Source organism: Notamacropus eugenii, chromosome 1 (genome assembly GCF_028372415.1).
Source record: "Notamacropus eugenii isolate mMacEug1 chromosome 1, mMacEug1.pri_v2, whole genome shotgun sequence".
NCBI classification, from domain to species: domain Eukaryota; kingdom Metazoa; phylum Chordata; class Mammalia; order Diprotodontia; family Macropodidae; genus Notamacropus; species Notamacropus eugenii.
This window is the reverse complement of record NC_092872.1, coordinates 542525562-542547955: the sequence shown is the minus strand read 5'-3', so window position 1 is coordinate 542547955 and position 22394 is coordinate 542525562. Positions and strand designations below refer to the sequence as shown.

Below are 22394 nucleotides of genomic sequence, written 5' to 3'. Positions count from 1 at the left end.
GGCATTTTCATCTTGTCACTAGTTCTAGTTTTTGTACTGCCTCTGGGACTTCCTGCTTACAGGTCAGAAAATAAAAAGATTCATTGAGGCAATAATGCAAAAATAAAATGTGAATAATAAAGAATAAACATTTACTAAGAGAATAACCATTTACTAAGCACTTTCTGTGTGCCAAGGAACTCTGCTAAGCACTTTTCAAATATTTCATTTGATCCTTACAACAACCCTGGGAGTTAGGTACTGTTATTAGCACCATTTTACAGTTGAGGAAACTGAGGTAGACAGAGGTTAAGTAACTAGACCAGGATCACACAGCTAGTAATTTACATTTCTGAGGCCAGATCTGAGCTCAGGCCTTCTTGACCCCAGACTCAGCATTCTATCCACTGTACCAGTTGCCTAAGGTGAGGAAAGCATGGTGCAACCTTTCCAACATTCTGTCACAGTGGGCTGCTGTTGTTGAATGTTCTAAGGACCCTTCCAGCTGTGATAATCAGTGTCCTAAGGACTCTTTCTCTGGACTGATTGAATACCTTGAAGGATACATAATACACTATATCTCCCAAGACAGCCTATTCTATTTTTATGAAGTTCATTCTACTATCTGTTAAGAAGTATTTTTTTCCTACAGCCAGCCTAAATTATTACTATCATTACTGTCGTAGTTGTTGTTGTAGCTAACACTTTTAAGGTTTGCAAAGCACTTGGCACACGCTGTCTCATTTAGTCTGCTTATAATTTCTCACCATTTTCCTTAGGTTTTGCTCCCTAGCATCAATTCAGGTGCATTCAATTCAACAAACAGGGGCCAAGTAAAACAAATCTGATCCCTCTTATACAAAACAGCCCTCCAAATATGTAAATACAGCAATTCTGTCTCCTCTAAGCCTTCTCTTCTCCATTGTAAACCTTCCTACTTCCTTCTCAATGGTCTGTCCAGTACAAAACTGGATAAGACCAAAAACATGCAGTCCCTCAAAACTACCAACATTCACCTACATGCCTCCCTCCCATAAAGCAACAGAGAGTAGAAATACCAGTTTTAATTGCTCATACACCAAGACAGACTGATGATACAAGTCAGAGTAAGCAAAAGTTTCAGTCCTGTCTGATTCAGCCCAGGGTGTGTATTTCCAGAATTGGCTTTCTCATGGTTGACAAGTTCTCATGGCTGACTCTGAGGACAGGCAATGAATTAAAATCCATCATGAACCACCATGATAAACACAAAGGCTTCCCACTGTGATTAAACAGCCTCCCAATTGGTCCCCCTACCTTCAATCTGTGCCTTCTACAATCCATTTTCCTCTCAGCTGTTAAATGGATTATCTTACAGCATTAATCTGACCACATCACTCACCTGCTCAAAAAGGTTTACTGCCTCTAAAACAAAAGATAGTCTCTGTGGCATTTAAAGCCCTTGATAATCTGGCTCCAACCTATCTTTCCCCTCAAATACTACATCCCAGCCAAAGTGGCTCATTTTTTGTTGTCCACACACAACATCCCACTGCTCACCTCCTCTACCTTTGCAGAGGCTGACCCACAGGTCTAAAAAGTTCTTCCTCCTCAAATCTACCTCTTGGAATTATCAACTTCCACTCAAGGCCTAGATCAAATGCAACCTCCTACAAAAGGTTTTTTTTTCCAATCTGAACACACTCCCCCTCGGAGACTTCCTCCCCCAAAAAATTGCTTTATATCCACTTTCTGTATATTTTATAATCACTTCTCTATGAATATATAGTTTCCCAAACATAGAATGAATATACACTCCCTATGGGCAGAGATCATCTTCCTTTTTACAACCATAGTTCTGGGCTTGATAAGGGACTTGACCCAAGAAATACTTGATAAGTTTTTTATTTTTTAATTGAATTGAATGAAGGCTGAGGGCCAGCCTAAAGTTAGTCTTGTCAACAACATAATCCTCCTCACTTAAGGCTCATCTGTCTAAGCTAGACCTGGGCCACTGGGTTAACCCAGTCACAACCCACACCTTCAGAGTGATTTATATACCTAGAGACTCTAGAATTCCCCTAAATCCTAGGACTGGTAGGGCCCTATGTGTAAGAGGGGCCAAATGAAGCAGTTTCTATGTCAGTGACCTTAGTTACTCCCTGCTGAAATATGGAAACACAAGCAGCCAGTCCACTGGGCTGCCTGCCGGGCTAGAAGGACCCTACAAAGCAGTCTAGCTAATAGCTCAGGCAAGCCAACATGGTCAATGAACTTAATTCACCAGGCATGATGTGAAATCCACACAGCTAGGGAAGAAGACTTCAGCTATGCTCCAACTGACTGCGGGCTAAATGAGGTTACAGTTTGATAGTGTCAGGAAAGCCAGGCTTAGTGTAGTGCCATCTATACTGAAGGGGCAGCAGCCAATTACCCAAAAAAAAGAAGACTACAGACCCCAACAAGAGCTCACTTTCTCCTCAGTCCTCCAATAATCACAGACCTAGACTGACTCTACTACTGTGCATGGAAGATAAAAAATGGTAACAGGGCTCTATAAAAACCCTGTTCCTGACATGAGCTCTGTATGTAATGTACTTTCCCGCATTGGCATTCTTATGTCAGCAGCTCTAGTCCAGTTTCAGTGGATGTGTCAGGGGCAATATCATTTAGAAAATAAAAATGACTTTCAATTCTGTTTTTAAATCATATTTTCCAACTTCAAAATCTCATTCCCAAATACTATTCTTGAAAGCCAAGGCCAAATCAAACTGAGCTCACACCAATGTCCTCAGATCCTCAAGCACTGGATTTCCAACCTGCTGTGACACCAAAAAGAAAAAGAAAAAGGCACTAGAGAATGAGTGCTGTAGAATATTCCCGCCGTGTATAGTGTGCCCTTGTCAGCTTCATCCTCCATGCGTTCTGGTCCTTTCTACAAGTTTATACTTTATCAACAGAATTTTAGGTGTTACATTACAATGCACTAAACAGGGAGTGTGCTTCTATCTATTTTGTGGAAGTACCCTGTAACCCCTCAGTGTGTACTGTTTCCTAGCTGAGTCAGAGAAGGGACAGTCTCAGCTATCAAAGATAAGACATTACCTACACAGCAATGAAAAGCATACTGCACAGTATAGTCCATTGTTTGCTGGACTCTGCATTCAATATGGCCTGGGACAGTGAAAAAATCACTGGTTTTGGAATCAGAGGACCTGGGTTCAAATCTGGAGGAAGATTAGGCAAAGCCTGGAGAGAAGCCAGTGAAATGTTGTGCACCTCCTATGAAATGCTGAGCATCACCTCCTTTCTCTTAGATTACTCAAATCTGAACACCTCCCTTTATTGTAAGGGTATACTGAATGGAGTCTAAAGTGAGCAAACTTGGGGCAGTGGATAGAGAATCCAGTCTGAGGTCAAGATCTAATTCAAGTCCAGTCTCAGACTGTGTGACCCTGGGCAAGTCACTTAACTTCTGTCTTCCCCAGTTTCCTCATCTGTAAAAAGAGGATAATAGCACCTACCTCCCTAGATTGCTATGAGGATCAAATTAAAAAATAACTGTAAAGTACTTAGCACAGTGCCTAACACACAGTAAGCACTATATAAGTGTTAGCTATTCCAATTACTATCATCATTAAGTGTCTGTGTGGTCAGCCTAAATGCAGCTCCCAGTTTGAGCAGCAGAACATTGTCCTCAATGAAAAAAGGTGAACAAGGTAAAGGGACACTCTCCCATTTCTGAATGAATGTTGTTCTTGACCCTAAAACAGATTCTCTTATACTAATGATAATAACCTTAAGAACTCTTATATTATGATTATCCTTACAGAAGAAAAATTCCTAAACTGTTCATTATGCTTTGACCCAGTCATACCATTACTGGTTTATACCTCTAGGAGGTTACTGACAACAACTTTTTTTTAAATCCCTATGTGTTTAAAAGTGTTCACAGAAATATTATATATGATATAACAAAAGCTGGAAATAAAATATGTTCCCCATGATTGGGGAATAGCTGAACAAATTATGCTAATTAATAAAATGAAATATTGCTGCACCATTAAGAATGAAGAATACAAAGAATTCTGAGAAATATAGAAAGATTTGTTGGAAACAGTATGAAATGAAGAAAGCAAAGCAAAAGAACAATGTACACAACTATGAAAATGTAAATATAGTCAACATGGAGTTAGCAATAAAAAGTTATTTCCATTTTACATTTTTTTAAAAAGTGACTCTCCCAGCATCACACAATTCATATCAGGCCTCTAAGACCCCTTTCCAATAGACCAGTCGGTCCCTATAGTTAAGTTGCCATTACAAAAGCATTAAGTTTAAATTTACTTTCCATAATTCCTTAACTAAAACCCAATGTAACCATCCACTGTTAGAGTTTCAAACAAAATAAATTCTAATCACCACAAAAATTTTTGTTTTATTAAAGTTTGACAATAGCTATGTTAGACAATCCCTAAAAATTACTCAGGGGAAACACTCCAAAAGTACTGAGATGGAAGGATTTCTATAAATTAACAGCGATGGAAATGTTCTCTCAAAAATAGACATTCTGCTTGTGTCATGCCACAGCTTTTTAATCCTTGAAGGGGTTGAGTTTCTGGGAGCAATTCAGGTACAAGGTGAGAGGAAAGTTTTCAGAATCATGCCCTACACTCTGAAAAGCTTCTTCTTGCCAAGAACAGGTTTGTAATCCCTGCCACTAGGTAGGCTCAGGATGGTTGATGGTTTGACTCAGAGTTCTGAGCTGCAATAGGGTTAAACAGAAGTAACTGCACCAATATGGTGAGCCCCCAGAAGCAGGAGACCACCTGACTGTCTAAGGAGAGGCAAGCTGGCCCAGATCAGAAATGGAGCAAGTCAAAGCTACCATAAGTGAAAATCCATGAGAGGACACCATACTTTCAAATAAAAAAGATAAAGTTTCTTCTTTTGACTTCTCCCCTCCCCCCAATAATGTAACTTCCCTTTTCTAACCACCTTATGTCTTATATAGCACTGAGTCATCAATGCTCTCCAGCAGAAGGTCCATTTAAAGAGTACTGAAGGGGAGGAGCTTTTTTTTCCCATTATTGCCTTTCCAGAGCTTAGCTTCTTGAACCAGGAACCGGGATGATACAGATGTATATGTCTTTGGGGCTGGTCCCAAACAGAGCACAACAATGGCTGGTCTGTGATTACAGTCACAGTACCTTAGGCCCACAGAGAGAAAAGACTCATACTGGAGTTATGAACTCACTGAAAGACACTAGAGCTGGGAGAGACAGGCCTCAAAAGTGACTGCCTTTCAGAACTTGGGAGGCTCAGGCTAATAACTTATAACTTGTTGAGAAGCGACACAATAAGCCTTTGTCTATTTTGCTCAGTGCATGGAGAAGGCCCTCCCTTTCTCATCTTCACCTTCCAAACCATACCCTTTCTTCTAAGGCCAGCTCAAAGGCTCACTGATGGTCTGTTTGAACTCCAGCACTGAGGTTGGTATATTTCATATACATCACCCAACTAGACAGTGAGCTCCTTGAGGTTAGAAACCTTGTCTCTATCACCTCCCCATCTTCTTCTCACCTGACCCTATGCTTAACATAATGTGCAGGTCTGTGACAAACACTATACCCCTCCTTGTAAGAACTTGGAAAATTTGATCAGTGCTTCAATCTAACCCTGTTCCTGTAGACTTAGCTAGGGTGTCCCCAAACAATACCAAGAAACAAACTTCACAATTCATCTCCTTTCTACCAAACCCAGAGGAAACTCATAAAGCCCTATTGCTTCATTCTTCAATGGTCAGCCCTGCCTACCACTGCCTTTGCTACAGAGTACTTGAGGAAAGAGAATGACAGAGGAACTGTGCCCTTCCCCCCAACTCCTTCAAAGCCAGTGCCCATTGTTTGCTGAACTCTGCATTCAATATGGCCTGGGTCAGTGAAAAAGAAAAACACTGGTTTTGTAATCAGAGGACCTGGATTCAAATCTTGTCTCTTACATTTACTACCTGTGTGAACTTGGGCAAGTCATTTAAACTTATCACATCTGTAAAATGAGGGTTTGGGACTATATTGCCTCTGAGGTCCCTCTCCACCTCTACGTCTATGAAGCCAACAGTCCCTACCCACAAGGAGCTTACATTCTAATTAGGAGAAGCTACACATATAGGGTAGTGGTAGTGAGGCAAGGTGTTTTGGTTTGGTAAGTCACTGGGATAGTTAGTGGAGCCATAGAGGATCTGAGTGACACACCATTTACAGAAGCAATAGCAGTATTGATCTCATTACTATTACTAAAGCAAGAAGTTGGGGAAAGTGTATATGAGAGAAGGGGGAAGAGAAGGAAAAGGGCTGCACTCAGCAACAGGGCAGATGGTTACATCAGATATAAAGCATGACACAGTCTAGTGCCAGGCCTCCTAGGTCCTTGTGTGCAGCCTTTTGACTGAGTCCAAGTTTTACAGAACAAATCTCTTATTAAGGGGATTTGTTCTATGAAGTTTGGATTCAGTCAAAGGACCACACTTGAGGACTTAGAGACCACAGGTTCCCCACCTCTCACTCTACTCTATGGACAGTCAGATACAGTGGACTCTGTATGACTCATTATTGGAGGCTGTGAAGGCAACAGCACAACAGGCAGGATGCTGTGGGCACACCAGAAGGCTTATAAAGATCTGGCTCAAGCCCACATCTCACCTCAAAGCTATACACATTTCAAGCACCAAGACAGACTACCCTATAGTACTGATGCTTAGGAACAAACAGCTTTTATTTACACATTTCATGGCAGTTCTGAGTAGCCCAAGTGATATAACACATAAAGTGGCCTGGAACTACTTTGGAAAGTCTTTCTGGCCATCGCTGCCCTTTCTATGTACAAAACATGGAGAGGAAATCAGACCTGTGATTTCATCAATAAATAATTTGCCCTGGGTCACATTGCCAGATCTTCCTAAGGGCAAATCTCTATCCACTATTTCATATGGGTGGTCTGAAAAGGTACAGAAGGCTTTCAAATGGCTTAAACCTACCCAAAGGAAGTGGTTTGCATCCTGGAACTATCTGGCTTTACAGTGCCTTCAACTATACAGTGAAACTTATTTTAACAGAACTATTAATTCAAGTGAAATCTTCTAAACTTATAGTTACCTATGATCAAGATAAATACTTTCGCTCGTGAAAGAATCATAGATTCATAGGATACTAGAGCTACAAGGGACTCTAGCAATCATGAATAAATAAGTATTTATTAAGCCCTTAATATGTACCAGGCATGTAGTAAGCATTCAGAATACAAATACAAAAAAGCAAGCATCTCTACCTTCAAACAACATCCATTCTAAATCATCTAAAGATCTTTGCAGAAAAATCAAGGGGTTAGACTAGATAACTTCCAATGTCTCTTCCAGCTTAATTTAAGATCCTATGCTGTCCTCAAATATTATATGTGGATAATGGACTTGTCCTACTTATTTTTTATTTTCTACTTTTTTACTCCAAAGGCAAAACTAGGATTAAAGGGGCTGAAGTTGCTTTGAGTAGATTTTAAGTCGAAGCAAAGAAGATCTTCCTAATGATTCATTATTCAAAATGGAATAAAAGCAGCCTCAAAAAATAGTGAATTTCCAGTACCTAGAATTCTTCAAGTGAAAGCTGGATGATCAGTTGACAAAGGTAAGGGTTGTAGCAGAAAGATAATGTAAAAAATTCTTTCTAAATCTAAATTCTAGTCCAACCTCTCATTTTCTAGGAAGAGACTAAAAATTCAGATAACAGTGAAACAAAGTTATATCTACATAACATCATGACTCTCCTACCTCTAGCCTGTGATTTTAGACAATAGCATTCCAAACCAGTTTGGCTAGGCGAGTTGACTAGTTCAGGCACCTCTAGGCACATCTGCAAAGGAACACAGATACAACACAGAATTGACACTAATATCAGCTTCTTGAAACAGAGCCTTCCTTGGCTAGTAGGCATGCCAATCTGTGACTAATGTTCCAAGAGGATAAGCAGAGACGAAACACAGCACAGTGTAAATGAAAAACAATGTGACGTAGTAGAACTTTGAACCTAAGGACCTGGGTTCAAATTCCACCTCAAATACTTAACAGCTGTTTGACTCTGGCTAACTTACTGAATCTCTATGGACCTGCTTCTGCATCTGTAAAATGAGGGAATTGGACTCAATCACTTTTAAGTCTTCTTCCCAACTATATCTGAGCTGCTGCTCCTATGCGTTTCAAGTCATCACAGAATCTAAAAGAAGAAAAGAGCAAGCACAAACTGCAGGCAGGACATGAAAATGCAGTGGGAATAGAATGAGGTCCAAGAGCAGAGGGAGGAGATGTGATTCCTAGGCCTAAGCACAGATCCCAAAGTTATGCTTCGTGCCACGAACACAAGAGAGCTTCTGGTTCTACAAGGCTCCCAAAGGTAGTTTGGGGTTCCCAACTCCTGTCTACCTTTATAAATTGCCTATGGCACACACCTGGGGGAGGGAGGAAGGGAAGGATCTTTCAAAGATGCGTATGACAAATCTTATTGTGACCTCATTTCCAGAAGGATAGCACCCATGATGGTGTTTTGTGGGGGTGGTTTTGAAAGCAGAATCATATTTTGTCACCAAAGAAACACAAATTCAATTACAAGAACACATAGGGAGGGAAAGGTTTTTGTGCTTTGCTAATACAATGCCTTGTATGCACTTAAAATGTACAAACTAGTGTTTGCCAAGTATATGGGAAATACCAAACTGAGAGCCTCATGTACTGCCAGCTAAACTGATTGTGGTGAAAAAATGTTATTTGTATCTTGCACACACACGCGTGCGCACATGCACGCACGCGCACACACACACACACACACTCATGTATTTTTATCCAAACTTAGAAAATATTTTTTAAATCCAGTTCCCTCCTTACTAGCCCCACCACCCTGGCCCCAACCTCAACCGGCAAAAAAAAAAAAATCCCTCCCAGTTTCCTGATAGCACCACCAATATCAATGCTTGTAGTTGGTAAGGGGTCTCCAGCTGACTGTTTTCTAAGTACAAGTAGAGGCAGCTGTGAAGGAGGGGCTAAGTTTAGAAAATCCACCCAGCACCCAAATAAACTTTTTTAGATTTGCATGGAAAAGCCCAGAGCTAGGGAATCCATCACTTCTGACAACAATCTGTGGGTGCTGACTGGTCTCCCTGACTGTCAGCCTCAACTAGGTATACCTGATTTGTCTGCCCCTCAATGAGATCACTCCTTGCTAGACCAGTTCATCTCAGTGTGGAAAGGAAGTCAGACCCTATGGATACTCATCTGTGCACTTCTATTTTCAGCTATGCTGATCCCCAAATCACCCTGATATTAGCCCAAAACACATCTGAGAAGCTATTCAGAGCAATTCCTTCGGCTTCCAGATTGCCCCATCTAAAATGGTAACAGATATCCCACTCTTGGGGAAGCATTCATGCACACACACACTCAACCTGCTCTGTTGACTGTCTACACACCTGTAGATGATCAGTGAATTCAACTCAGTAACTTAGATCCAAAGAATACATTTTCCCAAAGTTATTTTACCCAATCTTATCTGTTAATAAGTAGTTTCAATAATTGTAGTGTTGATGGTAATCGTTATTCTGGTATTATTTAAATATCTGGGCTTAATGCTACTGCCATTCTCTATGAGTGAAAAATTTTAGTTTTAAACCATATTACATTTAGCCTAAAATACAATGATGTAATGGAAAAAGCACTGACTTAGTTTATCAAAAGACATGAATTCCAGTCCCAGATTTGCCATTAACTTGCTATATGACTTTGAACAAGTCAAAGATTTAGAGCTGAAAAGAGCCTTAAAGAACACCTAATACAAAAATACAAAGACACCTGAGGCCAGATAAGGTCCTCGAAGACAGGTACTTTTTATTTTTCATTTTGTTTTCTGTCAGTTGCTCTATCCCCAATGACTATCATAATGCCTTGCACATAGTCGTTGCTTAATAAAAAGTTGTTAAATGAAACATCATTTTGTAGATGGGGAAACTGAGAGCCATCAAGGGACTGCCATTCAAAGGACTGTCCCAAAGTCACACAGGTAGTCACAACACAGAGTCAGAATTTCTATTCAGGTCCTTTGACTACAAATCTCATCCTCTTTAAATTACACCATATTGCTACTTCCTCTTTGCAGACCTCAGTTTTCTCCTCTTACACAAGATGGTCTCTGACACACTATGAGTGTGTCTTCCAGCTCCAGAGTTCTGGATCACTGGTGACCAAAAAGTATCACGATTTTTAAAATGCCATTTTCCTATCTTGAGAATCTGAGCTTTAGCAGAAAAAAAAATTCCTTCTATAAGTGTTGTTATTTCACTATTCTTCACAGAGTCTCATCTTTGTAGGTTTTCCCATATACATTTCCTTTAACATTTAAAGCTTCCCTAGAAGCTGGCTATCCTTGAGGATGGCGGGTAAATCCTTGCCTCCCTTCCCAAATATAACCTCTCTTGATCAATGTTAGAACAACAATTCACCTGACGTGACAATGCTAGTGCTAGGGATCCTATTGTCCACATTCAATAAGTTCAAGATTACCTGACATTTATTTTAAAAAGAGACAGCTCTATGGATAGGAAAGGGGAAAGATACTGGGAAATAAATGTAATATGGAAACAAAAAACATCAACAAAATTTTTTTTAAAGACACTTTTTTTAAAGCACCCCCTGTGTGCTGAGCATTTTGTTCAACCCTAGATAAGAAGCTTAAAATAAAGTAAGGTGCCTAGCCTCCTGTAGTTCATTGACCAGTAAAGGGATAAGATACATAGATATACACTATTTTATATACCCTCCACTATTACATGATAAGTACATTACAGAGGTTCAAAATGAAATGTGAGGAATGAAGTGAGGGAAAGGGGGAAAGAAGGAGAAGAGCAATCTGGTAAAGCTTCCCAGAAAATCACAGGATTTATCACTGGAAGAGACCTCACAAGAATCATGGTAGAGTGGGAAAAGCACTGGAATTAGAGTGAAAGGAGCCAGACTCAAATCCCAACTCTGTCACTCACTGCATTGTGTTCACTTGGGCAAGTCTTCTAACCTCCTTGGACCTCAGTTTCCTTATTGGCAAAATTAGAGGTCTGGACTAAGAAAGCTCTGTGGTTCCTCCCTCCTTAGAGATTCTAAGTAAAATCAGATTTTAAAGCCAGGACTTCTATTCCCAAACCTTCTTGACACTGTATTATGACTGTCCCCCATTCACCCATCATGTTACTGTATTTATGCCCATACACATCTCCATTCACTCAATGAAAATACATAGGCTCAGAGTCTCAGACATTTACCTTGAACTTCAAGAGAAACATAAAACGGCTACATGTCAGTATGTTATGCAGAAAACTGGGAAGTGTACTCAACAAAATGGCATTGAGTTGGTTCTTAAAGGATGGGTAGGTAAAGGATTCACTAAGTAAATTTTTGTGGCAAGATGGTGGAATGGATAGAGCAATGCGCCTGGAGTCAGGAAGACCTAGGTTCAAATCTAGTCTTACACACTCACTAGCTGTGTAACCCTGGGCAAGTCACTTAACCTCTGCCTCAGTTTCCTCAACTGTAAAATGCGTATAATAACATCACCCACCTCCCAAGATTGTTACAAGGATCAAATGAGATAATATTTGTGAAGCACTTAGCATAGTGCCTGAGGTACAGGAGGCACTTGACATTTCAATTTTGAAGTAGTGGTTAAAAAAAAAAAAGAACTTTTCTCAGTCTTCCCTTACTCCAGCAAGTTCCTAGTCAGTCTGGCTTCCACTTTAAAAGTTTGGAGACCAGAAAAAAAAACAAGGGAGAACCAAGAAATAATTAACATTAAAAAGTAAGTCTGGCTTTGCCTGATCTCTTTATTTCAATGCAACCTGTATGAAACCCAACAGTGGCCTTGGGCTGTGGTCTGTGGGACCTTATGGCCTGTACTGGGTCAGCGAATGCCAGAGAGATGGAGGACAGTCTTTCTCACATCTTTTCAAGAAATATTCCAATCTTCCTTTAAAAATCACCAATTACTTTAATATAAGTGATAGTTCTGTTGAGAATCCTAATTTTCTTCAAATGTTTGTCTCATCAGTGATTTATCCTTGTCATTCCTTCTGTGAATAAGATACAATGGGTTACTTTTTCCTCAGCAACACTGAGCTACACAGAAGGCGGGAATTGGACAAGTTAGGGTATCTTCCTGGTCAAGGTAGTAGACCCCCTCAACAGCCAAGCTGAGAACTTCCCTTTGACATGTGACACTACAGCTTCAGCAAAATGCTATAACTGGGAACAAGAAGCTCCCATGAACACCCACACCTACAACCACTGCTCAATTCCTTCTCAGACAAGGATTTACTGTCCTGAAAACACAGTTTCTAGGGCTGCTGTTCCTCCTTCCCTGGAGTTGGAGGGGAAGGCCTAAAGAGATCATTTTACTATTTTATCAAAAAATGCCAGAAATGATCTGAGACTCAACCAAGATTAATGTCCAATATCAAACCCCAGAAGCTGCATACCTATCCACAGATCTATCCTATGTCCTATCCTTGAAGAGCTGTCCACATATTAACAATAAATAATAATGAAATCAATCAACAAGTATTTATTAAGTACCAATTATGTATATAATAAATATTAGGTGCTAAGTGTGAGGATACAAAGATTAAAAAAGCGGCAAAAATGCTTTCAAGGATCTCACATTCTATCTGGAGCGATTATACATATACCTACACACATATGTATTGTGTATAATAGGTACAATTATACATAACACACATATGTATTATGGACATACATTTGTATATGCATACATATACATACACAGAAAGAATACGAAGTAGCTTAGTCATTTTTCAATCATGCCTGACTCTTCGTGATCCCATTTGGGGTTTTCTTAGCAACGATACTGGAGTGGTTTGCCATTGCCTTCTCCACCTCATTTTACAGATGAGGAAAATGAGGCAAATTGGATTAAGTGACTTGTTCAGGGTCACACAGCTACACCTAGTATGAGGTCAAATTTGAACTCAAGAAAAGTGAGTCTTCCTAACTCCAAACTCTGCACTCTATCCATTGCTGCCTGAGTTAAAAGCTTTTGCTGCTGAGTCAAAGAAGAGACTGCCTAATTGATTAAAAGGACAAATTGACCAAAAATAGTCAGCAAATCCTTAGCATCACAAAATCAGAGAATTTCAGAGTTGGAAAAAACCTTAGAGACTATCTAGTCCAGCCCACACTTGAACAAGAACCCTCTCTGTAATATACCTAATTAGTGGTCACTGGCCTTTTGCCTAAAGACCTCCAAAGAAGGGGAACCCAACTACCTCCAAAGGCAGACCATCTACTTTTGGACACCTCTACTTCTTGGGAAAAATTTTTCTTGCATCAAGCCTAAATGTGGTTCTTTGTAACCTATGCCCTTTGCCTCTACTTCTTTCCTCCTGAATAGAGTCTTATCTCTCTTCCACAAATGCCCACAAATACTTGGAAGACAGTTCTGATGTTCTTCTTGCATTTTCTCAAAGCTAAACATCCCCAGTTCCCTCAACTGATCCTCATTTGGCTGTCCTCTTTCAGATGCTCTCCAGGATTTCCCTCTGTCACCTGCTCATTTATTAGTAAAAGTACAGACCAAAGTATTATAATGTCTTTCACCTGGACTGTCAGGACTTTGCCCAGTGCCTTAATGAGCATGTCAGTTCTTGCCAGGAAAATAGCAGCAAATAAACACAGTCTCCTGTCAAATACAATTTGATGAGTATTAATAAAACAGATTTAATTTTTCCTTTACAGAAGATATTAGACTTCCCTCCCAAAAAATCTCTTCTCTGACAAGAGAATTTTAAAGATATCAAAATATGTAACAAATGCTAACTGAATAAATGAACAAACACAAATCTTCTGGTGACAACTGGCATTGAAAGAAAAAATGGACTCTCAACTTGTGTTTGCTGACTTTCACTAAACACAAGAAATTTACTCAAGACAGGGGAAGAGTTGGAACTTGGCGAAGGAATCTAGCCCAGTGGCTGTGAGTACGGAGAGACTACACTAGCGAAAGCACAGAAATCAAACAAATCAAAGGAAGAAAGTAAGTAAAATAGGGACAATGCACAAGCCACTGATTTTCATTCTAAATTTTTTTTAAAAAAAGCTATCCCCTGCCCCTTCACCCCATCTACTCATATATCTTAAGAATCTTGCTTTTTATTTAAAAAAAAAAACTAGCTTAAACAAAAGGATTAGTATTAAGGTGACTTCTGTTTTTCTCCCTTTCTGTTTCACTAAAGCATTTACCCTCCCTCAGCAAATGGATAGATAAGCATGCAAACAAATACTCATTACTGTGATTGAGAATAAGGACTCCTCCTTTCTCTCTATCCCTATTTGGTACATAAATAAATGTCAATTTCTTTGGAAGTCTAACCAGTGCCTTTAACAAGAAGAAACTGTCGTCTAAAGAAAAAAAATCTATATGCACTTCTGTGGTGCTGTAGGAACTACCACTATAGCTCCAAAAAAAGGGGTATGTATAAAGTCCTTTCTAAGACAGAGAACAAAGATATTAAGCTGGCCAGACTCCACTTGCAGGTAAGGGAAAAAATAACATGGTCTATTCTCGATCAGCATAGATATCATAACTTTCATCTTTATCAGAGGTAATCAAATCCACAGTTAACACCCCCTCACAACTCAAGAATTGAATATGAGTAAATTATGTGTGTGTGTTCGTCCTTAGCTGCCGAAGAAGACCATGCCATCAGAGAAATAATGACATGACTTGCACTTGACTTTGTTTTGAGTGAGGGAGGGCTGTGCAGGTCACCAGCCTCACCTCTCCTCCAGAGCCATCTGAATCCAATGACCAGATATTCATCAGGATGACTGGAGATGACCCAGGATGAGGTAACTGGGGTTAAGTGGCTTGCCCAAGGTCATACAACTAATGAGTGTCAAGTGACTGAGGTGAGATTTGAACTCAGGTCCTCCTGACTCCTGTACTGGTGCTCTATTCACTGCACTACCTAGTTGCCCCTTATGAGTGAATTAGAGGAATATGGGAAGATGTGTATGAACTGATGCAGAGGCAAAATAAGCAGGATCAAGAGAACAATATGAGGAATGACTAAATGACATAAATGAAGATCTTACTAAAAGGATGACAAACTCTAGGTAACCAAAAAAAAAAAATAAGATCCTTGAAAACAGATAATGAAATGTACCTTCCCCTTTAAAGCAAGGGGGGCGGGGGTCTAATAGGACAAAACATTACATACATTTTCAAACATCACCACTGTATCAGGTGTTTTTGTTTCATCATTCTTCTTTTTCACAAGGGAAAGTCCAATGGGGAGAACAGTTGAAATGATATTAAGATAAAGAACATCAGTAAAACTTTTTCTTTTTAATTTATGTCAGGGCCAAGGGCTTTGAAAGAGGTGTACAACATGGATAAACCCACCCACTTCAGCCTAGACAATTTCACCAGCTCCACTATGGTTGCTCCCAAGTATGCCTCAGTCACACACCTAAATACAAATAAGCGTCTCATATTTGTCAAATGTTTGGTTTTCATTATTTACACAGCCTTTGTCTATTAGTAGTCTGTATCATAGCAAACCAGGCATTCCATCTCAAATTAAGTCAATCCATAAACTGTATCTTATGAAGTCTACAGCCCAGCCTTAAGAAAGGAAGGCTAAAGGTATAGGGCCCAAATCCCAACTGCACTGCATAACAACATAGAACTCAAAGGTTGCTCTGTACAAAGTACAGAGGGTAATAAATTCATCCGGTTTAGTTTCTTTTTACCAAAATGACTCTTAAGCAGTTACTATGTCCCCACAAGCCCAGCTGGCCACATCAGATAAGCCTGAAAAATTTGGTCTGTCCCATCATTAGCTGCTCCTCAATAGTGCCATGCTATGTGTCAAGAATCCAGGAACACCAAGCTGGCTTCCTGTACACAGTTAAGACTGCTCCTGGAAATTAGAATCACCTAAGGTTTCATTCCTGGTCTCATTTAGCTACAATTATGAAGATCTGGCTAATACCTACTCAAATTTAACAATTATTCTGTTAACTGAGGTTGCATTAACAGCCAAACCAAAGAATTCAGACAAAATAGTTTTTCTTTTTGGGGGGTGGGGGTGAGGGGGAGAAGGAGCAGAAGTTGGGTGCCCTGAATAAATACAACTGGCTGTCCAAAGTGAAACCTGTGTAAATTAACTCAATAACTGAGAGCTTTCCAATTGATTTTGTGCTGTGTAGACACTAAAGTATAAGATATTAAACATTTGTAGAACTGAATTAAACTGAACTGAGCTGAAGTGAATTGAACATAGATGTTAAAAGAAAAATAAATTTCGTCTCGGGGTATTCCCCTGCACTAATTATCCTCTGAGGCTTTTTTAACTTAGGGATACAGCAGGTGACACCCAGAGGAAAAATTTTAAAAGCATTCATCTTTTTATAGGCTGGTGAACTCATATCCTACATGTCTGTTCCAAAGCAGGCAAACTCACTGTAGCTCAGATTAAATTTAAATTGTACTCCAATTCACCTTTATTTTACTTGGACTAGTATTCCACAAAAGTAGTATTTAGGTGACATTGTCGAATACAGATAAGCTAGATAACTCTATAATCAAATTTAAAAACACAAAGGCTAAATACACTTTTTCTAAGAGCTGGACACCAAGTGGCTAAAGACTTCAATAATCACTTCAAGGTCTTTCTTGGTAATTTTTCCCCCACCCTTAAGTTCTCAGCTTGGATTGTCACACCATTTTTGAAGGAAGGAGCCCCTTTCCCATAGGACCACCATCCTCCAGGACATCCAAATCTCTCTAATGGCTTGGCTGATAGCAATGAACAATGAGAACACTTGGCAGAGAGGGCCCCATAGAAATGGGGTTTGGCGGAGTCCAGTAGAGAAAAAAGGATTAAGCCAGCTCATTTAGGATACTTCCTCATATTTCCATCTTCAAGATTTCCCAACCCTTCAGAAAAAAGAATTGCCAAGGCAGGGCTTTCTCTATAGAAAACCCTCCCTTCCCAGTCCTGGAAATCACAATTGTGCTCAAGAAGAGAAAGATATGCTGAACACTTCTCTAACACTCTAAATTTTCTAGCGTTAAACACAAAATATGTATTTGTGGATTTAGGCCTTTTTGTTTTCTTTCTTTTTAAATGGATACCTAATGTCTCTTTTTGCCTCCTTCCTTTCTCTCAGACACACTTTTACAACACTTCAAAATCAAAATCCTTGGCTTCTGAGTTGACTTTCTCAGGATTCTGGCTATACACTGGCCATATCGGTAGCAGAATTTACCCCGATGCTTAACCCTGTGGGACTGACCAGGAGTCTGGTGCCTGGAACAAAGTCCTGGATCCCAGAACTAGTATCAATGCCTCCCAATTTATTTTTTTTTCCTTCCTGTTCTCCATTTGAAAAAAGGGAGGCGATGGCTGCCCTTGGCCATGTGAGTATTTAGACTATGCCCTTGCCCATGCAAGAACCTCATTAAGAAACCTCAAGAGCATCTAAAGCAGTCACTGCAGAGGCAACTGGAGCCTGAAACTCCAGCATTTCCTTGTGTAAAGGATACCAAGGTTCCCATTTGTGCACAGGTGAAAATCAGCCTTGTGTGGACTATGGATCCAAGGCCATGCATAGGCTGCAGGCAGCACCCACATACCTCTGGAACCAAACAGTTCCAAGAGGTGTTGTTTGGGGAATAAAGTATAGCCCAAGTGTTCCCAGAAATCCCAACAGACTTAAGAATTATGAATAAGTCTTCACGTGTCTTAACCTCTACTCTAATACAATAGCAAGTGAAGCAAAATGCCTCTCTTGAACATAACACCCACCTTTTAGCTGTGTAGCAAGGCAAACCAAAAAAAGAAAAGAAAAGAAAAACTGGATGCTGTGGTCAACACAAACAGGGGTGGTGTGTAGATGACACACATGACATAGACTGTGGACAGCTACACAGAATTCCATGTCCATTTGTGGCACAATATATAAGGCTGGGAATTGGATCCTACCCTTTCTCCTCCTTCCAACACACACCCTCCGCTCCTCCCCCCCCCCCCCCCCCATTGATAAACAGGTTCAAAGTCAACAGGGAGGGCAACCTATTGTCAGTCTTCTTCCAAGGAGATGTGACCGCAACCATTAGAATAAGGCCTGGGCTCCTGGAGACAATGTTTTTACCGTCCTTGGCCAAAGACACTTGTTTCAAAGTACAGATTCTCCTGTCCCCCTCTTCTCTGCCCCCCAGTGACCCTACAACAGCATCTGTCTCTCCGAGCCTTAGAGCCATTACTTACAGACTATTTCAGAAACAGAGCTTTAGTTCATCCCTTATCTCAGGAAACTGCCTCAATTCTGACCATTGAAAAAAACCACTTATTGACCATGCAAAATCACATTTCTGGAAAACACGGGGGAGAAATCAGCCCTTGCCCTCTGAAATATGTCACCATCCAAAGGACCCCAACTTCCACACAACCATGGGTGGTTGAGCTTTTAAGCAAAGAACCACGGGATCGGAGCTGTCGACCAACATTTCCATGGAAAATAAAAACATTGAACCGTACTGGTTTGCTAAGGTTGATTTTTTTTCCAGCTCAGAGGAGACTGTTGGGGGGAGGGGGGAACGGTGCAAAGAGAGCCCAAAGCAACCCCGGGGTGCAACCCCCGTTTTCGAGGCTGGGTGCCTCCGGGCTGGGGCTGGGACAGAAAGCCCGGCGGATGCGACCTGCCCTGCCCTGCCTGGCGCACCAAGCCCAGATGACCAGGAAAGGCTCAATGTCATTCTGCTCAGGCACTCAGCCCCCCAAGCCGCGGGGCCCGGCACCCAGGGCTGCAGGACCTGCTGGCCAGGCGAGAGAGGCCCCGAGACTGAGGAGCCGAACCCTAACAGGACAACGGGGCGTTCGCCTAGCCTGCGAACCTAAGCCAGGCCCAGAAAGACAAGGATGCAGACCCCAGGGCCGCGCAGCGGTGGCGGCGGGGGGGCAGGCGGGAGAAGGAGAAGAGAGGAAAGGGAAAGGAGGGGCCACGGGCGCGGAGGGAGGAGAGCGTCTACACCTCCCCCTCCAGAGCCCCCCACCCAACCTCGCGGCGGGGGCTACTCACCGTGGCCGATGCCAGGCTGTTATCCGCCAGGGTCAAGTGGTGAGGCTCCCACCGCCTCAGAAATTTGGAGGTGAGGATCTTGCTGAGGAATGTCCTGGGGTGCCGGATGACACACACCTGAATGTCCCCTTCCTGGAGCAGTTTGTACCTCATCCCGTTGCAGAGCAGCAGGGCCCTCCGACAGGGCACGGCGCCCAGCTTACCGCCCTCCACCGCGGACATCTCGCCGCCCAGCAGCGGCTTGGTCTCCTCGATCTGCCGGGGATCGCCTGCTCCGCCGGAGCTGCTGGTCACATCCATAGCTGGTCCTCCCGGTCCTCCTCCTCCTCCTCCTCCTCACCGCCACCTCCCGGGGGAGGAGGAGGGAGGGACGGAGGGAGCCCCGAGGACCGTCCGTGTCACGGTAGCCCCCGCCCCCCCGCCCCCCACTCCCGGGTGAGGTGGGCGGGGGGAGGGGGATCCAAGGAGCCCCCGAGGGGAGGGGGCAGGAGCGGGACCCGGAGCGGGACCGGAGCGGGAGGCGCGAGCCGGGCTGGCCGCGGGGCGCCCGCGGAGCACGAGCGGCAGCGGCGGCGGCGGCGGCGGCAGCCCCTCTCGACTCCGAGCCGCTCCGCCCGCTCCCTCGCGGCTCGTCCGCCGGACCGCCCGCCTGGATCCCGGGAGCCTTCCTCCCCGGGCTAGCCTAGCCGGCGAAAGGCATGTCCTCCGTGGCGCTGCCCAGCGCCGAGCCTGGCGGAGGCGGGGGAAGGAGGCAGAGCCGCCGCGCTGACAAAGGTGGACGAGAGGGAGAGGAGGGGGAACGGAGCGAGTGAGGAAGCTGCTCTGTCTTTGTGCCGCCCGCCCCACAGCCCGGGGTAGTGGGGGGGGCTCTTGTCCCCCTGCTCTCCTCCCCTCTCCCGGCTCCGCGCTTGCCTGTGTGCACAGTGTGTGTGCGCGTGTGTACAGTGCGGGTGTGTGTACAGTGTGAGCGTACAGTGAGTGTGTGTGTGAGCGTGTGTGCGTGTGCGTGTGTGTGTGTGTGTGTGCTGGAGGAGGAAGGTGGGGGGCAGCAGCTGAGTTAGTGGTGCTGCCGCCGCCGCCGCCGCCGCCGAAACCGAAGGGAGGGGGGAAGGGGAGTAGAGAGGAGGAGGGGAGGAGGGCGGGGGGGAAAGGGGAGGAGGAGGGAGCCGAGTTGTGTTGAGAGATTGCAGAAGCAGCCCAGGGCTTTCCTGATTGGCCTCTCCAGAGTCACGTGCCAGCCCCTCTGACGTCAATGGCAGCGGGAGCTGAAGCAGGAGCGCGAGCAAGAGCCGGAGGCGGCAGGGGCAGCTGTGGCGGCAGCAGGGACGGCTGCAGCCGCAACAGCAGCCCCAGTCTTGGAATCAGCCGAGGCCAGGGGGAGGAGAGGCCGCCAGCGAAGCCGGCGTGCCGGAGATGCGGGCGGCGGCAGCGGCCCGGGCAGGCTTAGGAGGCAGGGACGCAAGGCGGGACTAGACCAGGGAAGGGAGAGGAGAGGACAAGACCCCGAGGAGAGCGGGGAGCCGGGGCTGCAGAGCCGCGGAGGAGCGGGGAAGTGTGGAGCGCGCTCCGCGCCCTGCAGTTCGGCGAGGTGCGAGCTAGAAGGACGGCGCAGGGGAGGCGGAGGTGCGGGCTTCCTGCTTGCCGGCTCCCGCCTGCCTTGCCGCGGGAGAAGGGGAAGGGGGCAGGCCGGGCGCTGCGCCCCTGCTCGGAAAGCCGCCGCCGCAGTGATGGGGTGAGGCCAGGCCGGGCGAGCCCGGGGGGAGCTGACTTGCGCAGGCAAGCCGGCAGCCCAAGCAGGGCCTGGCAGGAGCTCAGAGGGAGGACGTGGGAAGGGGGGTGGGGGGACAGGAAAAGGGAGGCCAGGAATGTGTGTGAGGAGTGGGCGGGAGCGAGTTCGGAGGCTCGGGGTGAGGGGCAGGGAGTGGTGGGGTGACCTCATGCAGGAAAGTGCACCCGCTGCAAGCCCAAGCCCGACACCCCTCATTTCCAAATCCTCCGGAATATTCGTGTGGCAGCCCTGGGCTCCCTCCTTGGGACTCACTCGAAAATCCCTCCCCACCAACGACGGAAGAATTCGCCTCCACGATATCTGGGAGCGGGTTAAAATCTCGCCTGGGGATTTCACTCCCCTGTGGTTTAGCTGGTTCAGAAGTCCTCTCTTCCAGATATGTCAGGCTGGAAGCTGGATCGATACGGGGGGAAATGGCAAACAATACCTGGCAAAGGTGGAGACCTGAGATGTGGCTACAATAGAGAAGAACAGGAAAGGAGAAGTGGAGCCAATTGTCTAAGCTGTGGCAGCTAGAGACAGCCAATTTGGATAATTAGGGTCATAAGAAAGAATTTTCCTCTGAATTATCCAGTTAATTACTTCAACACCCCGCCTTATTTTGCCTGTACAGACACAACCAAGATTCCCCAACTTTTCTAGTGTCAAGAGCTTCACCAAAAAACGCACAAGGGAGATATATCTATACTGGCCAGCTTTTTCTCTACTTTCTGCAGCTTAATACCCAGGGTCATGTTAAAAGCACTCATATTTTAGAGGCTGCCCGGTAGAGTAAGAAGAAGCCTGGATGTAGACACAGAAGATGAGTTCAAATCATGATTCTACTATGTGGGTGAATTTTAAAAGCCCCTCTTAGAGATTTGGTCTAAATGGTCCAAGTGGTCCCTTGATGTCTTAAAGTTATATAATCTTAAGTGTTGATCTGTGTGTTTTGTTGGTGTAAATACAGACTCCACAAACTTGCTCTTCTTGATTCTGAACCAAATCCCACAAAATTCAATTCAGTAAGCATTTATTAACTGATTTCTGTGTTAGGCACTTGACAATTCAAAGACAAAATGTTGTATTTTTGTCCTTAGCCCGAGCTTGAATTTAGAAAAAACAATTGCTCATTTTAGGTCTTATTGAATTCTCCCTTGTGACAAAGAAAAGCAAAAGCACCTGATGCAGTGACCATATTTGATAACATGCATACAACATTCTCTCATAGTCCCCCACCTCTGCTTTGAAGGGGCAGGTATATTTCATATTTATTCACTGAGATCTCTGTGTGTTTTTTTTTTCAGTAACCTAGTCAGTTTGTCTTCCTTTTAGTAAGTTTTTAAATTTACATTGTAGTTCATAGCCTCAAGGAACCTGCCTTCTAAAGGCAGATCTAAGCCCATAACCAAAAAGACCCAAGCGATGAGCTGTTCTCCTGGACAATGGAAGTGGAGTGAAGTGGAAATGGATCGGTGTGTC

At 43.6% G+C, this 22394-nt stretch overlaps 1 protein-coding gene across 3 annotated transcripts in view; it reads right to left on the bottom strand.

Annotated features, from left to right (window-relative positions):
• The window catches only part of CMIP (c-Maf inducing protein), a 268084-nt gene extending 248634 nt beyond the window's left edge, over nt 1-19450 (bottom strand). For all 3 annotated transcript variants that reach the window (XM_072634197.1, XM_072634196.1, XM_072634198.1), the window contains exon 1: nt 19145-19450. In XM_072634197.1, coding sequence (XP_072490298.1) covers nt 19145-19444 — 300 coding nt within the window. In that variant the 5' untranslated portion in view covers nt 19445-19450. The remainder of the gene's footprint in view (nt 1-19144) is intronic.
• Nucleotides 19451-22394: the final 2944 nt, after the last annotated feature.